Source organism: Balearica regulorum, chromosome 1 (assembly GCF_011004875.1).
Source record: "Balearica regulorum gibbericeps isolate bBalReg1 chromosome 1, bBalReg1.pri, whole genome shotgun sequence".
In the NCBI taxonomy this organism is placed as follows: domain Eukaryota; kingdom Metazoa; phylum Chordata; class Aves; order Gruiformes; family Gruidae; genus Balearica; species Balearica regulorum.
Window position 1 is genome coordinate 534,090 of NC_046184.1, and position 16,542 is coordinate 550,631.

The following is a 16,542-nucleotide window of genomic DNA, read 5'->3' on the forward strand; positions in this document are numbered from 1 at the left end:
AGGAGCAAACATGGTCACAAAGGTTTCTTTTGTCTTGTAGTTGCACAGGGTCTTTCTCTTCCTGGTAGTCTTCCATCATCTTCCAGTTAGACACCAGGATCAAGGAAGCTGAATCGTAGCTGGCAGCATCAGCTGCACAGCCAGACATTGGTCTGGCAGATGTGTACACTCCATAGTGGGTCTTTTCTTCAGCCAGAAGAGTTTTGGGGGACAGACTGTTGAGAACATAGCTGGAACAGACTCTTGTTGTGTCTCCATCACCCTTAACCTCAAAGCCCTGCAGTCGCCCTTGAGTTGCTCAAGGCTTTTCCTGGATGTATCACTTACCCACCTGGATGAGCACCAGCAGGTAGTAATCAGAAGGGCAGAGGAGTCCCAAAAGCTTTCCACAGCACCGCCAATCCAGGCCCCAGGGCAGGCAGCAAACCTTCCAGGACAGTAGTGGTCTGGTGGCAGCCTTCCCCGTGACGATAACATGGCTAGGGTAGAGACCAAAAGCCCTAATACGTTTCCTTACTTCCTTACTTACTTCAGCACAAAGTCACCTGACAGAACCACTGAAGGTTTTTGGCCAAGGTGGCCTCTGAATTGTATCTGTTTTCTTTCCTGAGTTTTGTTCTTCCCAGGCAGAGCTCTCTCTCCATTTTAAATGCATTTTGTTCTTTATCCACTTGACAAAATCTGTTCAGAAGACCCCTGCGTCTCTTGCGTTCTGCAGCAGAGGTGTCTGAGAAGGTCAATCCGAGTGCAGAGACTGTCTTACTGGAGAGCAGCACAGGGCAGGACTTTGGTGGCTGAGCTGGAGCTGCCAGCAGCTCTCCAGGCATATTTCAGCAGGGCTCAGGTGTCCTCCAGGTTGCCTTTGGGAGGCGTCTCCGCTCCGGAGTTCAGTGCATACCGCACCTAAGGTCACTGCCAGCGCTACAGCCTGCAGGCGAGACACAGGGCTGGGGAGAGCCGTGCCGTCACTCCCCGGATGGGAACTCGGTCTGCCATGGGAACTCGGTCTGCCATTGTCACCTCTAAACTTCGGCGTTGCTGCCTGGTGTGAACCGTTGAGTGAGGATGCACGTGGGTAAGGGAATTGAAGGAGGAAAGGAGGTAACTAACTGCTCACACGTTCCTAGGAATTCAGTGTCCAGGGCAGAGTCACAACGCGTCCTGGGCTCTTTCGCTCAGAACTGAAAGGTTTGGCAGAATGATAGGAGTAGGTGGGCTTTACCCTTTCGTTCCACAGTCAGACAGCCTGGGTCAGCAAATCCTACAGACTAAGGCAAAGAGGGTCTGTGCTTGACTCCTGGGGTGGATGCCCAGCCAGAGTGCGACAGCGCTGGTGGGCAGCGCGTCGTGAGGATGCTGCACTTACCAGTAGGTCATCTTGAGAAGGCGGGGAAGTGGATGTGGCTGTTACAATGTCACGTAGCTGGATGAAATGCAGTAGCACAAAGATGTGGTTTATCTTGAGGGAAAGTTTCAAACTGCAAAGATTTAGGCAGTCGCGCAGAGTTCAGCCACGGGCTTTATCGAGATACCTCTGAGCAAAGTGGGATTTGCGTCAAGTAGCTGCTGCAGAGGGATCCGGGTGGCTGCCTCGCCGTGCCGGGCGCAGAAGGAAATATGTGCAGGCGATTGCACTGTTGAGCGCTTAGCGCTCAGCTGGAGTCAGTGGGACAGCGTCCGACTGACAGTGCCACCGGTCAGGACTCGATGAGACCTATCGGGGCGTGCGACTTTGAAACCCCTGCTTTGACTGACGAGGATTCACGAGCAGGGTCTGTAGTGTCTGCCCTCATATCTCCCTCTGAGCCTGGCAGGTTTTAGATCCTTGATTTCTTTCCCTGAGGAACCTGTAACTAGTGATGTGGCGAGAGCCTTTGTACATACGCTTCCTTTTTATACATACATTGCACATGTGCTTGTGCACGCACAGGACTTACGGACAGTAAATACAAATACTGATATAAGGCTGTGGATATTTTCATTACTTAGGTCTGTATGATCTAGTCGTAGAAAAGCATTGTTAGAAGACAAGAAAATTGCGATAAACAATCGGCCTGGGATCGCGCTGCCAGAGCGTTGGGGTGTGTCGGGCAGGGAGGAGGCTTCTGGGCGTGGGTGCTGAGGAGACCCCGCCAGTCGCCTTCCCTTCTGGAGAGGAGAAAACCTGCTAGGGCAGAAGTGCGTTCCACCGGGGAACGCGTCTTGAACGTCTCTTCTGCCTGTAGAGAAGTGTTGGCGCCGCGAGGTAATGTGATCTAGTATTAATTTCATTTGACAGATTTAAAAAAAAAAGAACTGATGGCTCCAACACAAATGTGCAGGTGCAGCAGCAGATCCGGTGGTCGGCTCTGGCCGTGCTTGTCACGTGCAGAGCACGTCCGCAACCTGTGGGTCCTGGGGAGGAGAGGGTGCCAGTTTTCTGAACCTCAGAGGTTTTGATATATGGGACCATAAATTTTACATAATTAACAAAATCTAAGGGTTATTTGAGGACGCGCTGCTAAATGCAGTCCAAAAATCAGGGGGGAAAAATCTGCTGGGCAAGACATCACCCACTTCAGTGAGATAATGAGGGAGCAGTTAAATATTACTTGCACACACATGTATCCCCTTCTTACTGGAAAGGTTAGCAAGTAAAGGAGAAGGAAATGCAGTTAATTTGAGCTAAAGTGTGTAGGAGGTTGATAAGGGGAGCCAAAGGAAATATCAAAGGCCAATATGTAAAGATAATAAGAAATTTTAGAGCATTAGAAGAAAAAAAAAGAGTCTGGTAGAGATCCGTTTCTATATGTAAATGATAAAATTGTATATTCTGGTGCAAAAAAAAAAAAAGCAGAAATGTTCTGTTCTGAGTTTGGAACAAATCAGGAGGATGTATCTATCCATATGATGTGCTTGGAACAGAAAGTTTCCCAGCTGTAACCAAGGAGAAAGTGAGATAGTATTTGCTAAAAATAAGCATACTCAAATTAACAGGCTTGAATAACATATCCCCAAGTGTCTAAAAGAGCCGAGCTGGGGAGTTGTCTGAACCACTGATGTTAATACCTCAAAATCTTGCTAATCTATGAAATTCCAAAGAGTTGATAGAGGGCTGTTGCTATTCTAATATTCTGAGGGTACGAAGTAGGTGATTCAGGAAACTATAGCTTGTTTAGCTCAGCATCAATCCTGGGTAAAATAACGAAGCAATTAATTTGGAGCACAATCAACAAAGAATTAGAGAGTGAAAGTACAGTTAATACCATACAGTGTGGTTCCATAGAAGGTGGAAACAAACCTGCCGTCTTTTCTCGACAGCATTGCAGGACTGGTTAAAGTGAGGACTGTGTTTCATAGTATGTTTTGACTCCTTTAATAACTGTGTGACTTGTGTATAAACAACTTTGCAATAAATGGAATTAATGGAACGAACGTGGCTTAGAAACATTGCAAAGTCAGGCAGGGCACGTTTCGGAAAGCAGCAACTAAGGAAAAATGTGGGGGCCATCACCAGCAAGGTTTCTTTACAACTTTTGATCCCCGCAGCTCAACACTTCTATCAGTGTTTCAAAATAGTGACCAACCCCCATGTTTGTATGGATTGCAGGTATCACAAACAGTGGGAGAATTGCTAAGAGTTAAGTAACTGCTGCGGAACGATCTGGCTTTCCTGCTGAAGCAGCCATCTTCCAGCAGACCGTGCAAGGTGGCATGTCTGCAAGCAAAGAATGTAGGTTACAGGATATGAAATTACCCTGGAAAAATGTAATTCAGCAAAGGACATGGGTTTCTCCAAGATAATTGTGTTAATGTTAGTTGATTGCGTAGGATGTGGCAGAGAGATTTTGTATACGGAAAGGACAAACTTCCAGAGTTATGTGAACTTGCATATTCTGGTTGCAGCTTTGGAAGATCATGAAAACATCACTTTGTGCAAGTCAGACATTCACACCGCGGGATGAATCTGGCGTTACCGAGTGGAATTCTAAAAGGGCCTCAGAATGATTCACAAGCTGAAAAAAGGTTTGAGGCTTAAGGAGCCCATCTTGCTCAGCGTACTGAAGCAGGGCCGATGAGGGCAATAGCTCCGGTGTGGGGGTATTTAATTCCATCGCCCCGCTTGGAGGGAGACGGCTCATGGCAGATCTCAGTGCCTGTGCAGAAGATTCCCTGGATAACCACAGTCATGGATTTTTAGTGAAACCACATTTCAAACATTTCTGCACCAGTACGTCCTGTGCCCAGAGAATGAGATGATTGAGAGTTCAAGTTCTCGGAAGGAGCATCTTAGGACCTGGGTAATCTTGTGGCCTTTCTCCAGTTGGAGTGCTTAGAGATGCTGAAAGGGTGAAGTTGGCAATCAGAAATCCATAGGGTGGAGCTCTGGAGTGAAGTACGGGTTGGTTCCTTTGGTGAAGATTTACCCCTCATTGATGGGCCCATTTTTATCATAGGACTATAGAATGGTTTGGGTTGGAAGGGACCTCAAAGATCATCTAGTTCCGACCCCCTGCCATGGGCAGGGACACCCTCCACTAGACCAGCTTGCCCAAAGCCCCATCTTCTCCTGCTAGATATCCATAACAAAGCTCTGGAGCAGAACAAACTTATTTCAGGCTTCAGAGTTTACATTCCTCTAAGTAACTTCTTATTCCTGGAACACATGTGGTTCAGGTGATTCATTGTCAGGTCAGGCTTCTTATGTACAGACAGATACCGCTAATGAAGGTACGGACAGATACCCCGTAGTGCGTAGTTCTTTCAGTCTTTCCTCAGAACTCAGCCCTTGTAATTTTCTGATAATACTGTGCATTTCTAAAGCTGCTTCTCACTGGTGAACATCATTTGGGTAATGAAGTCTCCCAAATGGACCACAGCATGTTGCTGAAGCTGCAGGGATAGTACCTTTATCCTCCTTCAACAGTCTAACGCTGCATTGTCATAGCTTTGGGCACCGGTCGCCATTAAAGGATTCCTTCCTTGCACGGGGACAGTTTTCTGTTCTCTTTTTCCCACAGCCTGACTTTAGCTGGGAACATTTTGTTTGTCCCAGTGCTGCTGGCACCATGCTAGGGACTGCATGGATGTACCACTGATCTCCATGTAGGTGGCATCTCCTTGAGGAGGAAGTTTTCTCATGCTTTAGGACAGCCAGATGTGCTGATCTGAGGTCACAGCCCGGTTCTCTGACCAGCTGCTTTTAGATATTCCACATGTGGCGGGTTCAGTGTTTCATACCAGATTCACTTATTTGAAGTTATTTGACATTACACGGGGTTTTGATTTAGCAGAGTGGTACAGCAAGGTATGTAAATGCAAATATAATGTATGTAAATGCAAATAAAGCAGGATATAGCAGGTGCAATATAGAGCTGAATGGCCATACAGATGTGATTCTTTTACCAGTCTCTGTAACCTGCTCACCATCACGGCACCGGCTGTCCCCAGTCACCTCAGAGGCATAACTGGCTCAAGCCCGCTGCTGACTTTGAGGTCTTTCTGTTTGTTCAGTTTTTATATTCTCTGTCAGTCAGTCACAAGGTGGGAAGTATTAGTGCTGTTACTCAGGTCTCGTAAGAGGTCATCTGGAATAATAACCACCACTGTAGAAATCCGTGTTCAGGAAAGATGAATTCAGGCTGAAACAGGAGCATAGAAAAGCTACTGAAATGATCAGGAGAATGGGGACATCATCTCCTGTGACAGACTGCTAAAGCTTCGTATCCTTATCAACTTGCTGGGAGGGACCAGACTGGATGTATGATGTGTCCCACTGGGCCAGGCTGGTCATTAGCCCAGTTCCATGTCCTTGACACTGGCATTACCAGATACTGTTAATTAAGGAGATGACACGTGCCTGGCCATTTTGGGTAGTCCATTCCCCTTGTCCCTTCCAGCATCCAGTGTCATCACACTGGGGACATTAGCAGGAATGACCCTTCCCAGTCCCGTTGCAAAGACCTGCTCTTCAGGAATTCATCTAATCTCTCTCTGAACCTGCCACTACTGTCCACCTCCATGGCCTCCCACGGCAGCAAGCTCCAGACGACCACTGCCTGCTGCATAAAGAAGTCCTGGTTTTGTCTGGTTTTACCTGATCTGCCACTAGTCTCATTGAGAGTCCTCTCCTTCTAATGCTGCAGGATTTGGTGAACACCAGCTTTGTCTGCACTGTATCCACTGCCACGGGGAGTTCTGTAAGCCTTGGCCATGTGTCTTCTGGAGCCTTCTCTTCTCCAAACTAGAGAGTCCCAGCCTTCTCACTCTGTCTTCATAGGGCAGTTGCTCCATCCCCTTGACCATTTTAGTTGCCTTTCTCTGGACCTTCTGTAGTTCTGCCACTTCCTCCTTGAAATGCTGACCAGATGAGCACACAGCACTGAATGTGTGCACGTGCAGGAGCAGCAAAACCCCAGATATCATTGCCCACTTCACTTTCCACCTCTTCCCTGATATGTTTTCTTGGCTTTTTTGGCTGCTGATGTGCACAGAGCCCATGATTTTGAGAGCTGTCAGTATCAGCAAGACTCTTCTGGGGCTGTACCCACCAGGTCCATGTTCAGCATCATGTAGCATCTTCAGATGGCTCTTCCTTAGAAGTGTTGCTTTTCACGTATCTACCTGGTGACCCATCTGCCACCTTTTGCCCTCAGATTGGGACTTCTGGAGCTCATCAGCATTGATGCATCATGTGGCTACTCAGAAGATAGTTGCAGCAGTTTATAATGCCCAGATTTGACATAGTGTCTTCACATTTCTATGTATGTTCTTTTATGTTTTGTAGACACTTTCTGCATGGTTTGACTTTTGATCTGTTGCCTTCTTCCAGGCCAGAAACACAGCTCCAAGAGCAGGGCATCCTCATCAGGCAGTAGTGTCCAAGAAACTGGAAGTTTTTCTTTATTGGTGGATCAAAACCAGTCACATTTCCACCACTGCCTGTCTGATCTTTCTCATTCCAACACCTCCTCATTTGAGGGCCGGCAATTCTTTGGAGTGTTTAGTTCAATGGGCAGGACTCCCAGCTGCCGGTCTTCAAGATTCATCTCTGCACTTCACAGACTGCAACCAAAACCTGATTTCTGTGCGTGTGTGTCACGCAGTTCCCCTGTGTCGCTCTAACGTCGTCAGACAACCCCAGGCTGTCTGCGTGACAGGGATCCTCCGTGCATGGGTCTGCTCAGAGAGATGAAACAGTTTGCTTTGTTCATTTTGCTGCCTCCTCTTTTTATGTCTAAGCGCTTTTCTTCCTCCTGTGGGAGATGGCATTGTGCTCCTGGGAGCGCAGTCCTGACGCTTCGTTGCTGCTGAAGGTGGAGGTTGCCCAGCTGAGATCCTCTCCCAGTTCGGTGCAGCAGCATCAACCCGTTCCCTCTCAGGCGCCTGACACCGGGGTCTCTGGCTGTTGTGGCTTCACCGGGCAGCCTGCCGGCGGGCTGCCAGTGCTGCTGCCGGGTCTCCCGTCCCACTGTGGAGCCACGTCTTGAACCACTGGTTTGCTCACTGTGGATGAGAGCTCACCTGCCCGTCGGTTACAAACCCAGCCTGGGTACCAGGCTCTGCCATCTCAGTACACGCGGGTTTTCATGCCGTATTGAGTCAGCCCGGTTTGGAAGCTGACAAAGAGCTGAAAGTCTTCACACCGTCTTCTTGGTGAGCTAACCCCCTTCAGCAGATGAGTTGTTCTCTTTGTATTTTGAATTTTTCAAGGGCAACTGTTAGAGAAACTTTGCTCGGATGAGTGTTTAGCCAAAATTGTTTGCAGTTGCAGAGTTCTGTAGTTCATCTTCTTGGGTATCACCAGGAACCGGAGGTGAATCAGGATTTTGTATTTTTCAGAAATTGTTTTTTTTCCCCAGACATTCTTGCACAGTACAAGCAACTGTCTGACCAGTCTCCCCAGTGGTCAGCTTCACTGTACAATGTTCATTCTTGACCTCCTGTGTTATTTCAGCCTCTCGGCTGCTTTTCTTACCTGCTTTCTGCAGGACGTCATTCCTGCTGGTCAGGTTGAGCTGCAGTTTCCTGGGGTTTGAGCACCCACTTGGTTTTACTCCATCTTTCACAGAAAAGGCCTGGCAACGTGGGACTGACGCTTTGAGGTTGTCACTGGAAGACCTTTAATGGGCTGTTCCCTCTGTTTTAAACAACAGCAGAGATGATGTTTTTTCCCATAGGCCAAATCATCCACATCCACACCGCAGTGACGAGCTTTCCTTTGCAGACTCTGTAACCTAACCCAGCTCTGGCACGTTTCTGGTTTGGTGGTGGCTTTGGGGTGATGTCCTTCTGGCCAAGGGTGTTTCAGGGTCACAGAGTCAAGTCAATGTTCCCAGCCAAGTGTGGCACTGAGACTCTCCTTACTTACTGGCCGGCGTCATGTTCTTCTTGTTTTTCGTGACTTGCCCTTAGTGTGCTTTGTAAAGCCGGTGTTGCTGTCACTGCAGCTGCTTTTTCATGGTCCAGATGGTCAAGGAGTGCTCAGCAGTGGATGAAGTTACACAGTAGGGAAGTGGTGGAGTCACCATCCCTGGAGGTGTTTAAAAGATGTGTAGATGTGGTGCTTGGGGACATGGGTTAGTGGTGGGATTGGCAGTGCTGGGTTAATGGTTGGACTGTGCCATCTTAAAGGTCTTTTCCAACCTAAACGATTCTGTGATTCTAATACCGGGTAAGTTGGTGTCTTATGGCTTTTGTAGTTGTCCATCTATGGTCACATTTGAAATACATTGGGCAAAAAGCTGTCTGACCACGTTGGTACCTTTTCCTCATCCCTGATCTCACCAAGTTATAAACAATCGAAAATCAACATTTTCCATCTGTCACTTGACTGTCAGCAGAACACCGACGGTCTGCCAGAACACCAACAGATACGGTGCTCCGATCCTGCTTCTGCCAGGCAGTGCCGCAGCAGCCTGATGCTCTCTGGAGACCATGTGCCCTGGCTTTTGCCACCAGTGCTGCAGCAGGATGGAGCAGAGGGAGAAGGTCTCACCTTTCCAGCCCGCAGGGTGAAAACCTCCCACTCCTGCTTCTCTGCATTCGAGTAACCTGAAAAATCTGAACTGCCGCCCATTTGGGTGGACAAGTGCGGATGATTAAAAATGAAACAGAAAGCTCAGGCATGTTCTGTCAGTGTTTCTGGTCTTTGTTTGGGAGGGACCAGGGTGATGTGCACGTATCACACGCAGGTGATCAAACGAAGCTGCAGGCATCTCCCGGGCGGTCTGGTCGTGTCTCCGTGCGTTCGGCAGTGCCCGGAGACTGGCAGAGCGCTTGGAAGGGGCGAAGGGTGGTCCAGTTAGTGACAAACCGGGGAGTCTGGTGTCAGCTGCTGGTGAAAAACCATCAGAGGCTGTAGGCAGTTGGTAGAGAGTTAATGTCGAGAATGTAACTGCCAGCAGAAAACCTCATCAAACAAATTTCATTTCATTCTTTGAGGTGTCACATTTGTTTGATAAAGCTAACTGGTTCGATGTAATAGGTTTTGTTTACATCTGTGTAACATCCCCATTACAAAACCTGCGGTGTACAAAACCGGCCGGGGAAGCGGTTCACCGGTTTGCCAGATGACGGGTCTCAGTAAGGACCTGTCGGCAAGGAACCATCGCGGGCCAGGTGCTCCGGCGGGTCTCCCCAGGAGAGACCTGATGCTCCCCATCGGCTCAAGACCTGATGCTGCTCGGTGATTTCATACGCGTTCTGGAAATGACCGGCTAATACGTAATAGATGTGTAGGACCCGCAGGCTGCGGTGCTGGGGGTACACCGGGCAGCCCTGGCCTCCGCTCTGCGGCCGTGCTTTGGAACACTAAAGGGCTTGCAAGGAAAAACTGCTGAGGTGGTTTAGCATCAGGAGATACAGGATAACTGGGCTCCAGAGTTAATCCATTCCATCCAGTTCATACAAAAAAAAAAAAGATTAAGAGGTCCTTTAACTAGAGTAGAGTGGTAATTTCATGAAAACCAAATTTCCTGAGGAAAATGTGTGTTTTCATGCAAATTGAATAATTATTGAGTCGATTATAATCAAAATTGAATCAATTGAATAATTGAATATTTGAAATAAAATTATTATTTCAAAAGCTTTGCATCTCAGAGAACGTTGATGTTCCATTTCAGAATTTAGCTCAACCCCATTTTCTATTATTATATTTTTTACAGTTTTTCATAGAAAACAGCACTACGGCTCATGTATTGCAAATGTTATAACCTACATAAGTTTAATTATTTAAACAACAGTTCAGTCTAAGGATGAAACATCTCCAGCTGGAGTTGAAACGCATAAAACCCAAACATTCCCGCAGTGCCGAAGTTTCCAGCATCCGGCGCAGTCCTGCATTTCGGTCTGTTGTTCTTGCGAGGCCAGGCACCGTGGCGCAGGGACGATGCCGGCGGTGCGGGAGGTGGGACTGCGCGTCGGGGAGGGCAGCACAAGAGCCTCTGACTGAAACCGATTTCCTGACAGCGATACAGGAACGGGTTGGGGGTTTTAAGCGCTGGGAATTACTGAACGTTTGGAGCAAACCTGCGGAGGAGAGGCTGAACTCTCCGTCTCCGGTGTCTTTGAGACCTGAAGCCGGTGGCGTACGGCAGCTTGGCTGTAATGTATCTGGCCTTGAACTTAGGGTGACGAAAGCAATGTTGCCTGGACAACCTAAATCCTGTCCTTGCCTGTCTTTTGAGTGCTCCTCTTCTGGAAACATAAACATTAATGTAAATATTAAAATAAGTGCTTCTATATTTATTGCCCACAGATAATCACTTGTCTGTTATTTGCGGTCAGTTGTTATCTCCCGCCCAGGGTAGCAGCAGCCCTGGAGTACACAGCACGTTTCCAAAGCGAACACCAAAGTGTGCTAACACCTCTGGTTCTTTTACAAAGTGGGTAACTAAGCTGCAAAAGTTGAAACCCATTTTTCCAGCAATGAAGCGTCTGAACATCTGTGGCATCCTCATCCGCACTACACCTAAACCTCAGTTACCCAAAGCGAGAGTCCATCTGTCAGTGCCCCAGGAGAACCTTGTGTTCATTGCTGCTTGGTAGATACCCAAGTACTGAGGTTGCATTTTCCAGTTTATTTCTTGGGTTTGTGTCTTAGAGATTGCCTAGCCTGCCATCACAGCCCAGCGCTCGCTGTCCGGGAAACTGATAGGTTGTGCTAGCGCTAAAAACAGCGGCAGGAGTGAGCTTCAGTGTGTGTCCTCCCTGGCAGGAGTCGATCGATCGGCACATCGATAGCTAGGGGGACAAAGTGTCTCCGTCTGTACAACACGGGCTGCTGCTGCTGGGGCGATCCCTCTGTGCGGGTGCCTGTGCTCTTCCAGCACCCCTTGCAGACCTGCGGCACAGCTCCAGACTTGCAGCTCCAGGCACCTCCCCTGTGGCTGCCGAATACCCCGGGCAGAACCAGGAAATGCCCCATTTTTGGTCATCTGCCCTGACGGCCCCGGAGGAAGGGGAGGGGGTCCAGCTCTTGCCAGGCTGCAGCCCTGGTGTGCGCTGGTGTGCGCTGGCCTGCTGCAGGTTCCTCAGCTTCTCCAGAAGGTTGTGGTCACAGGTGGGTGACATCCCACAGGGACAGCCTCAATCCAGAAATGTGCTTGGCTGCACAGCAGATGCAGAGATGCGAAATCATCTGGTTTTGTGGCCTGAAGTCCATCGGTCTTGCCCTCTGCCCGCTCTCTTTGTGACAGCCAGCCTTTACGCTGCTCTCTTTCTGTTTGTGTCCTAGGTGAATGGTGTCAACGTGGTGAAAGTGGGGCACAAGCAGGTGGTCTCCTTGATCCGACAAGGGGGGAACCACCTGGTGATGAAAGTTGTTTCCGTCAGCCGCAAGCCAGAATCAGAAGAAGTTGTTCGGAAGAAGGGTAGGTGTGGTGTCTCGCGGTTCTCTAAGGGGGACGTTGCGTGGTCTAAATGTGAGCAGGCGTGCAGAAGCCCATGGGTCTGCGGGGAGCGGCCAGCAGCATGGACCTGCTGCACAGGCGGATGGCCGTGAGGCTGCCAAGCTGCGGCTGGTGAGGAAGGAGGGCACCGCGAGGGGAAGACCTGCCCATCCCAGGCACAGAAACCTCCGCACACGCAGCGCTGCCACACGGGACGCGCCGGCAGATGGTGGCTGGGGCTGGGAGCGGCGTGAGGGGGACGGGGACGGTGGTCGGGCAGAGGGGCTGCGTCAGAGCACTGCTGCTGACACTGGGGAAGCCCGGCACAGCCGGCAGCTGCCGACCAGGCCTTGTGCAGGTCCCGTCTGTGGCCAGGCTGCGGGACACCAGCAGCTCCGTTCTCACACCGCAGCTGCATGTGCTCAGCGAAGGTTGGAGCTGGCTCCTCGAGAACAGAGCTGCTTCTGGCGCCTGCGGCCCGTGGTGCCAGCGGCAGGCTGAGCTGGTGAGCAGACACTGCCCCTGCCCTGAGGGGTGCCGTGGTGGGGAACCGCCCCTGCTTCGGCATGCAGGGGGGGTCATGGTAGAGATCTGGCCCCGCTGTGTGAGTGGGGGTGTGATGGAGAGCTGCCCCCGCTAAGCGTGGGGCTGTCAGGGTGGAGAACTGTCCCTGCAGGGGTGCCGGGGGTGTCGGGCTGGAGGACAGTGCCCACAGGGGTGCAGGGGGTGTCGGGGTGGAGGACAGCCCCCATGGTGGAGGGGGTGCCAGGGTGGAGCCTGTCCTCTCAGGGAGGTGCTGGGTTTGGAGCGGCCCCCTGGGCTGGGAGCTCCTGGGGCACGGCCAGTCCTGGGGCTGCTGGCCACGCGTGGGACTTGCCCTCACGCAGGGGAGCACAGGCGGCCATGGGGGCACCAGAAGGATCTGGGCCTTCGCCCCATCATTCCCGAGCCCTGAGGGCAGAGCCGAGACCGTCGGCCAGACACGGGGCCCAAAGGGGAACTTGGCGGTGGGCTGATGTGCTCATGGCCAGCGGGGCAGGGCAGCTCTCAGGGTGGGGGGCATCCAGCTGAGGAGGACAGGGGCACATCTGGAGGGCAGCTGGCTGAGAGGCAGACAGCTGTATACAGGGCGGACACATCGTGGCATACAGCTGTGGAGGGTGGGGGCACATCTGGGAGCAGCCAGCAGTGGAGGGCAGGGGCACATCTGGCAGCAGCTGTCTGTGGAGGATAGGGCCTCATCCAGGGGCAGCCAGAGGTGGAGGCTGGAGGCACATCTGGCAGCAGAGGGCAGGGGCACACGTGGGAGCAGCCTGCAGCACGGGGCAGACTGTCCCTGTCAGCCCCCACTCTGGGCAGGCTGTGGGGCAGGCTGTGGGGCAGGAGTGTTTTCTGGGGGAGCGCAGCTCAGAGCCCGGCGCAGGGGGACGGGAGCGGGGCGTGGGGGAGGGAGGCAGCTCTGCGCGCTGACACGAAGAGCTGCAATTATATTGTCACGGCACAAAAGCACGAATTGTGGGAAAGGCTGAGGCTCGGGAACCAGTGCTGGGACCAGCGCCGGTGCCGCTCGCCGCTTCTCCTAGTGCTTCCAGCCCTGCAGCCGGTGAGCAGCTGCCCGTCGCTGCCCATCGCTGCCCGTCACTGCCTGCTGCCCATGCCCTGAGCCCACGGAGCTGGACGGCCGCTCTTCCAGCACGAGGTGCGGGGACCAGAGCCGAGTCGCCCCTGCAGGACCCCGGCTGTAGCGTGGTGGGAGGGGGCCGGACCCCATCCCCCCGGCCGGGGCTCGCCTCTCCCTGGGGGTGAAGGAGGCCCGTGTGGGACTGGCGTTTTCTGGCTGAATCCGCCCCTGTCGGGGTCTCTGATGCAGGCAGCGCCAGCAAAGCCTGAAGCTCCGGTTGCCATGGCAATGCCTGAGCGTTGAATCCAGCATTGTCAGCGAGCGAACGCGAGGAGGAGGAGGCACCCCAAGTGAAGAGGAAGAGCCTTCAACTCATCCCTGCTTCGGTGGGCTCATGGCATGCAGTGCCTCCGGGGCAGCCCCGCGGGCCGGCCTGGCTAGCCAGCCCCTCGGGGCAGCCCCGCGCCCCCGCACAGCACCGCGCCGCCCCGTGCCGGCCATGTGCCTCCGCTGCCCGGCGTGGAGCCGGCCGCCTCCAGCGCTTCACTAGGGCCGCGGGAGCCTCGCCCCGTCCTGGATACGGCCGAGCCGGCAGAGGAGGGTGGGTGGGCTGTGTTTCGCTGGGGGATGCGCCGCGCCGAGGCGGGAATGAGAGACTGAGATCAGGCCTGCTGGACTTGTTTCTCCCTCCTACCCTCCACCCATGGCGTGTGCGGAGGGGAAGCAGCCATCAAAGCTGTTTGCTGAGTCCCACAGGCAGGCAGCCAGCTGCCTGAGACAGATTTAATTCGCGAGAGGCTTTCATAGCCATAGCATCTCCGGTAGCTGCAGGGGGGCAGGCGCAGCCCGGGGACATGACTTGGACTCTCCTCTGCTGAGGGCTGTGGGAGCCTGGGCAGCGTGCACGTGCCTGCGGGAGCCACCGGCCCCTCCGCGCCGGGGCCTGCCCCGTGCCCCGGGACTGTGCTACCGAGACCATGAAGAAGTTTGCTTCCACGCGCAGCCTCAATAAGATCCTGCAGCAGTGCGACTCCTCATCCCGCGAGTACGAGGAGATCCAGGCTGTGGAGAAGAAGTGGCATCTGCATCTGGCCACTCCTCGTAAGTTCCTGGACAAGAAATGCAAAATGCCGTCTCTCTTCCTTTCAGCTCCACCACCTCCCAAGAGAGCGCCCAGCACCACCCTGACGCTGCGTTCCAAGTCCATGACGGCCGAGCTGGAAGAGCTGGGTAAGCAGCAGCAGGGGCTCGCGCGTGCATGCAGGGGTGCATGAGGAGCATGCGGGGCCGGGCTGGAGCAGGCAGCACACTCGCCCAACGTCTGTTTTCCATAGGGGTGCATGAGCTCGAGCGCGAGGCGATGCGTGCGCCTCCTGCGCCAAAGTTTCCGTCGTGCTTAGTGGTGTGTGGGGCACGGGGGGCTGAGAGCCCGCGGGAGACCCCCATAGAGTCGATCCACCCCTTCAGTGCCGCCTCCCTGGAGAGGCGGCCTGGGGGAAGGATGCTGGCTGCCTCCGCGTGCTTGCAGAGAGGCTCACCGCCCCCGTGCCCCGTCGTCAGGCACCCTGCTCCTCCCGCACTCTAAACAGCCCCTTGTTTTTATTTTCCTCTACCTCCAGGCAGATACCACATGCTGCCAGATTAGCTGGCATCCCCATGGGCTGCCCTCCCCCCTTACACACACACATGCATATGCACACATGCTCACACGTTCTGCTGTCACTACAGAGCCTACCCACGTTTCCAGATGCTTTGGTATCCCAGCTTGCATCTACATGTTCCTGTATTCTCCTAAAGCCTCTCCACCACCTCCCCCTGCACTGCAGCCCCTCAGCCTTCCCATCTCCTCTGGCGGCCTCGTGGAGCCCACACCTTCCCAGTGCGCTGGGCTCCCCCCAGGAGCGTCCACCCAGCTGAGGCTGGAGGGGTGCCGGTGTTCCGAACGGCGGTCCCTTCCCGCTGCACGGAGCGATTTGCCCGTTTTGCTGCGCGTTGTCCCCAGTGCGCTGCAGAGGCCGTAGGGCAGCTGAGCAGGGTGCCCCGCTGGTGGTGGCAGTGCCGGGGAGGCTGGCTAGCAGAACGGCGGCCGTGCGGCCCTCGTGGCCTGCCAGGCACAGGAGGTGCGGAGGGACCCCCCTTCTGGGGGAGCCTTCGGGGCAGCCACGCGGCTCCGGTGCAGAGGAGATTGGCTTTGCCGAGACGGGCTGTTCAGGGCTGACACAGGGCGGAAGTCAGATGCGCTGCAAGCCCCCACCGAAAGCATCGGCAGAGCGAGACGGAGCCACTCTCGGCACTGCCTACTGCCCTGGCTCGCGCTTCTGCTGGTTTTTTATTGTACATATATTTTTTTGCTGTGCAGAAGTATGGTGATGTGTATGGATGTGCTTGCTGGCCATGGCGCAGAGGCTGCACACAGCAGAGCCCTGTCCTGCCTGGGAGGAGACCCACCTGAGAGGCAGAAACCCAGGCAGAGACCCCCCCCACTCCCTCTCTTTTTCAGGGCGTTGAAGAAGGTCCATGACCTTTCTCACTCTGCTCTCCTCCCTGTCCCACATGCCGTCCAGACTTTACAACCCTGCGGGGTTCTCCTGGAAGAAATAGACCTGGAGGGTTCAGGCTCACACTCAAATGTGGGTTTGAAGGGACAAATCTCAGCATTTAAGAGCTTGCATCAACTGGTTGATGGCCACTGTGATTTCTTTTATGCTGAGCCCGTTGCCTTGATTTTCACCCTAGCCTGTTCCCCGCTTCTCCAGACCCGTATTACTAAACCTGAAGGCGCTGTGTTTGCTGGTAGCCGTGAGCAGAGGATTCAGAATAGCCCATTTCTTCCACTTTTTGCTCTTCCCTTTGCACCGGTACTACACAGACCCCAGGGTTCATATTTTTCCTCTTAATTGCTGGTCCTGAAAGCAGTTCCTAGCCGGTGTGATGGGTGCCTGCTTGCACGCGCAGGCAGCATGTTGCCTCTGTGAGAACACGTTCCCCAGCTGCATGTGCCCGTCTTGGCGAACATCACGCGCGAGCCGAAGCCTGGCACGCGCCGTGCAG

General features: G+C 53.2%; 1 protein-coding gene across 3 annotated transcripts in view; it reads left to right on the forward strand.

Moving 5' to 3' along the window:
• Positions 1-16,542, forward strand: part of SHANK3 (SH3 and multiple ankyrin repeat domains 3) — a 382,463-nt gene that overhangs the window by 315,411 nt on the left and 50,510 nt on the right. For all 3 annotated transcript variants that reach the window (XM_075742957.1, XM_075742888.1, XM_075742921.1), the window contains exons 18-19: positions 11,717-11,852; positions 14,641-14,721. In XM_075742957.1, the coding sequence (XP_075599072.1) occupies positions 11,717-11,852; positions 14,641-14,721 (217 nt within the window). The remainder of the gene's footprint in view (positions 1-11,716; positions 11,853-14,640; positions 14,722-16,542) is intronic.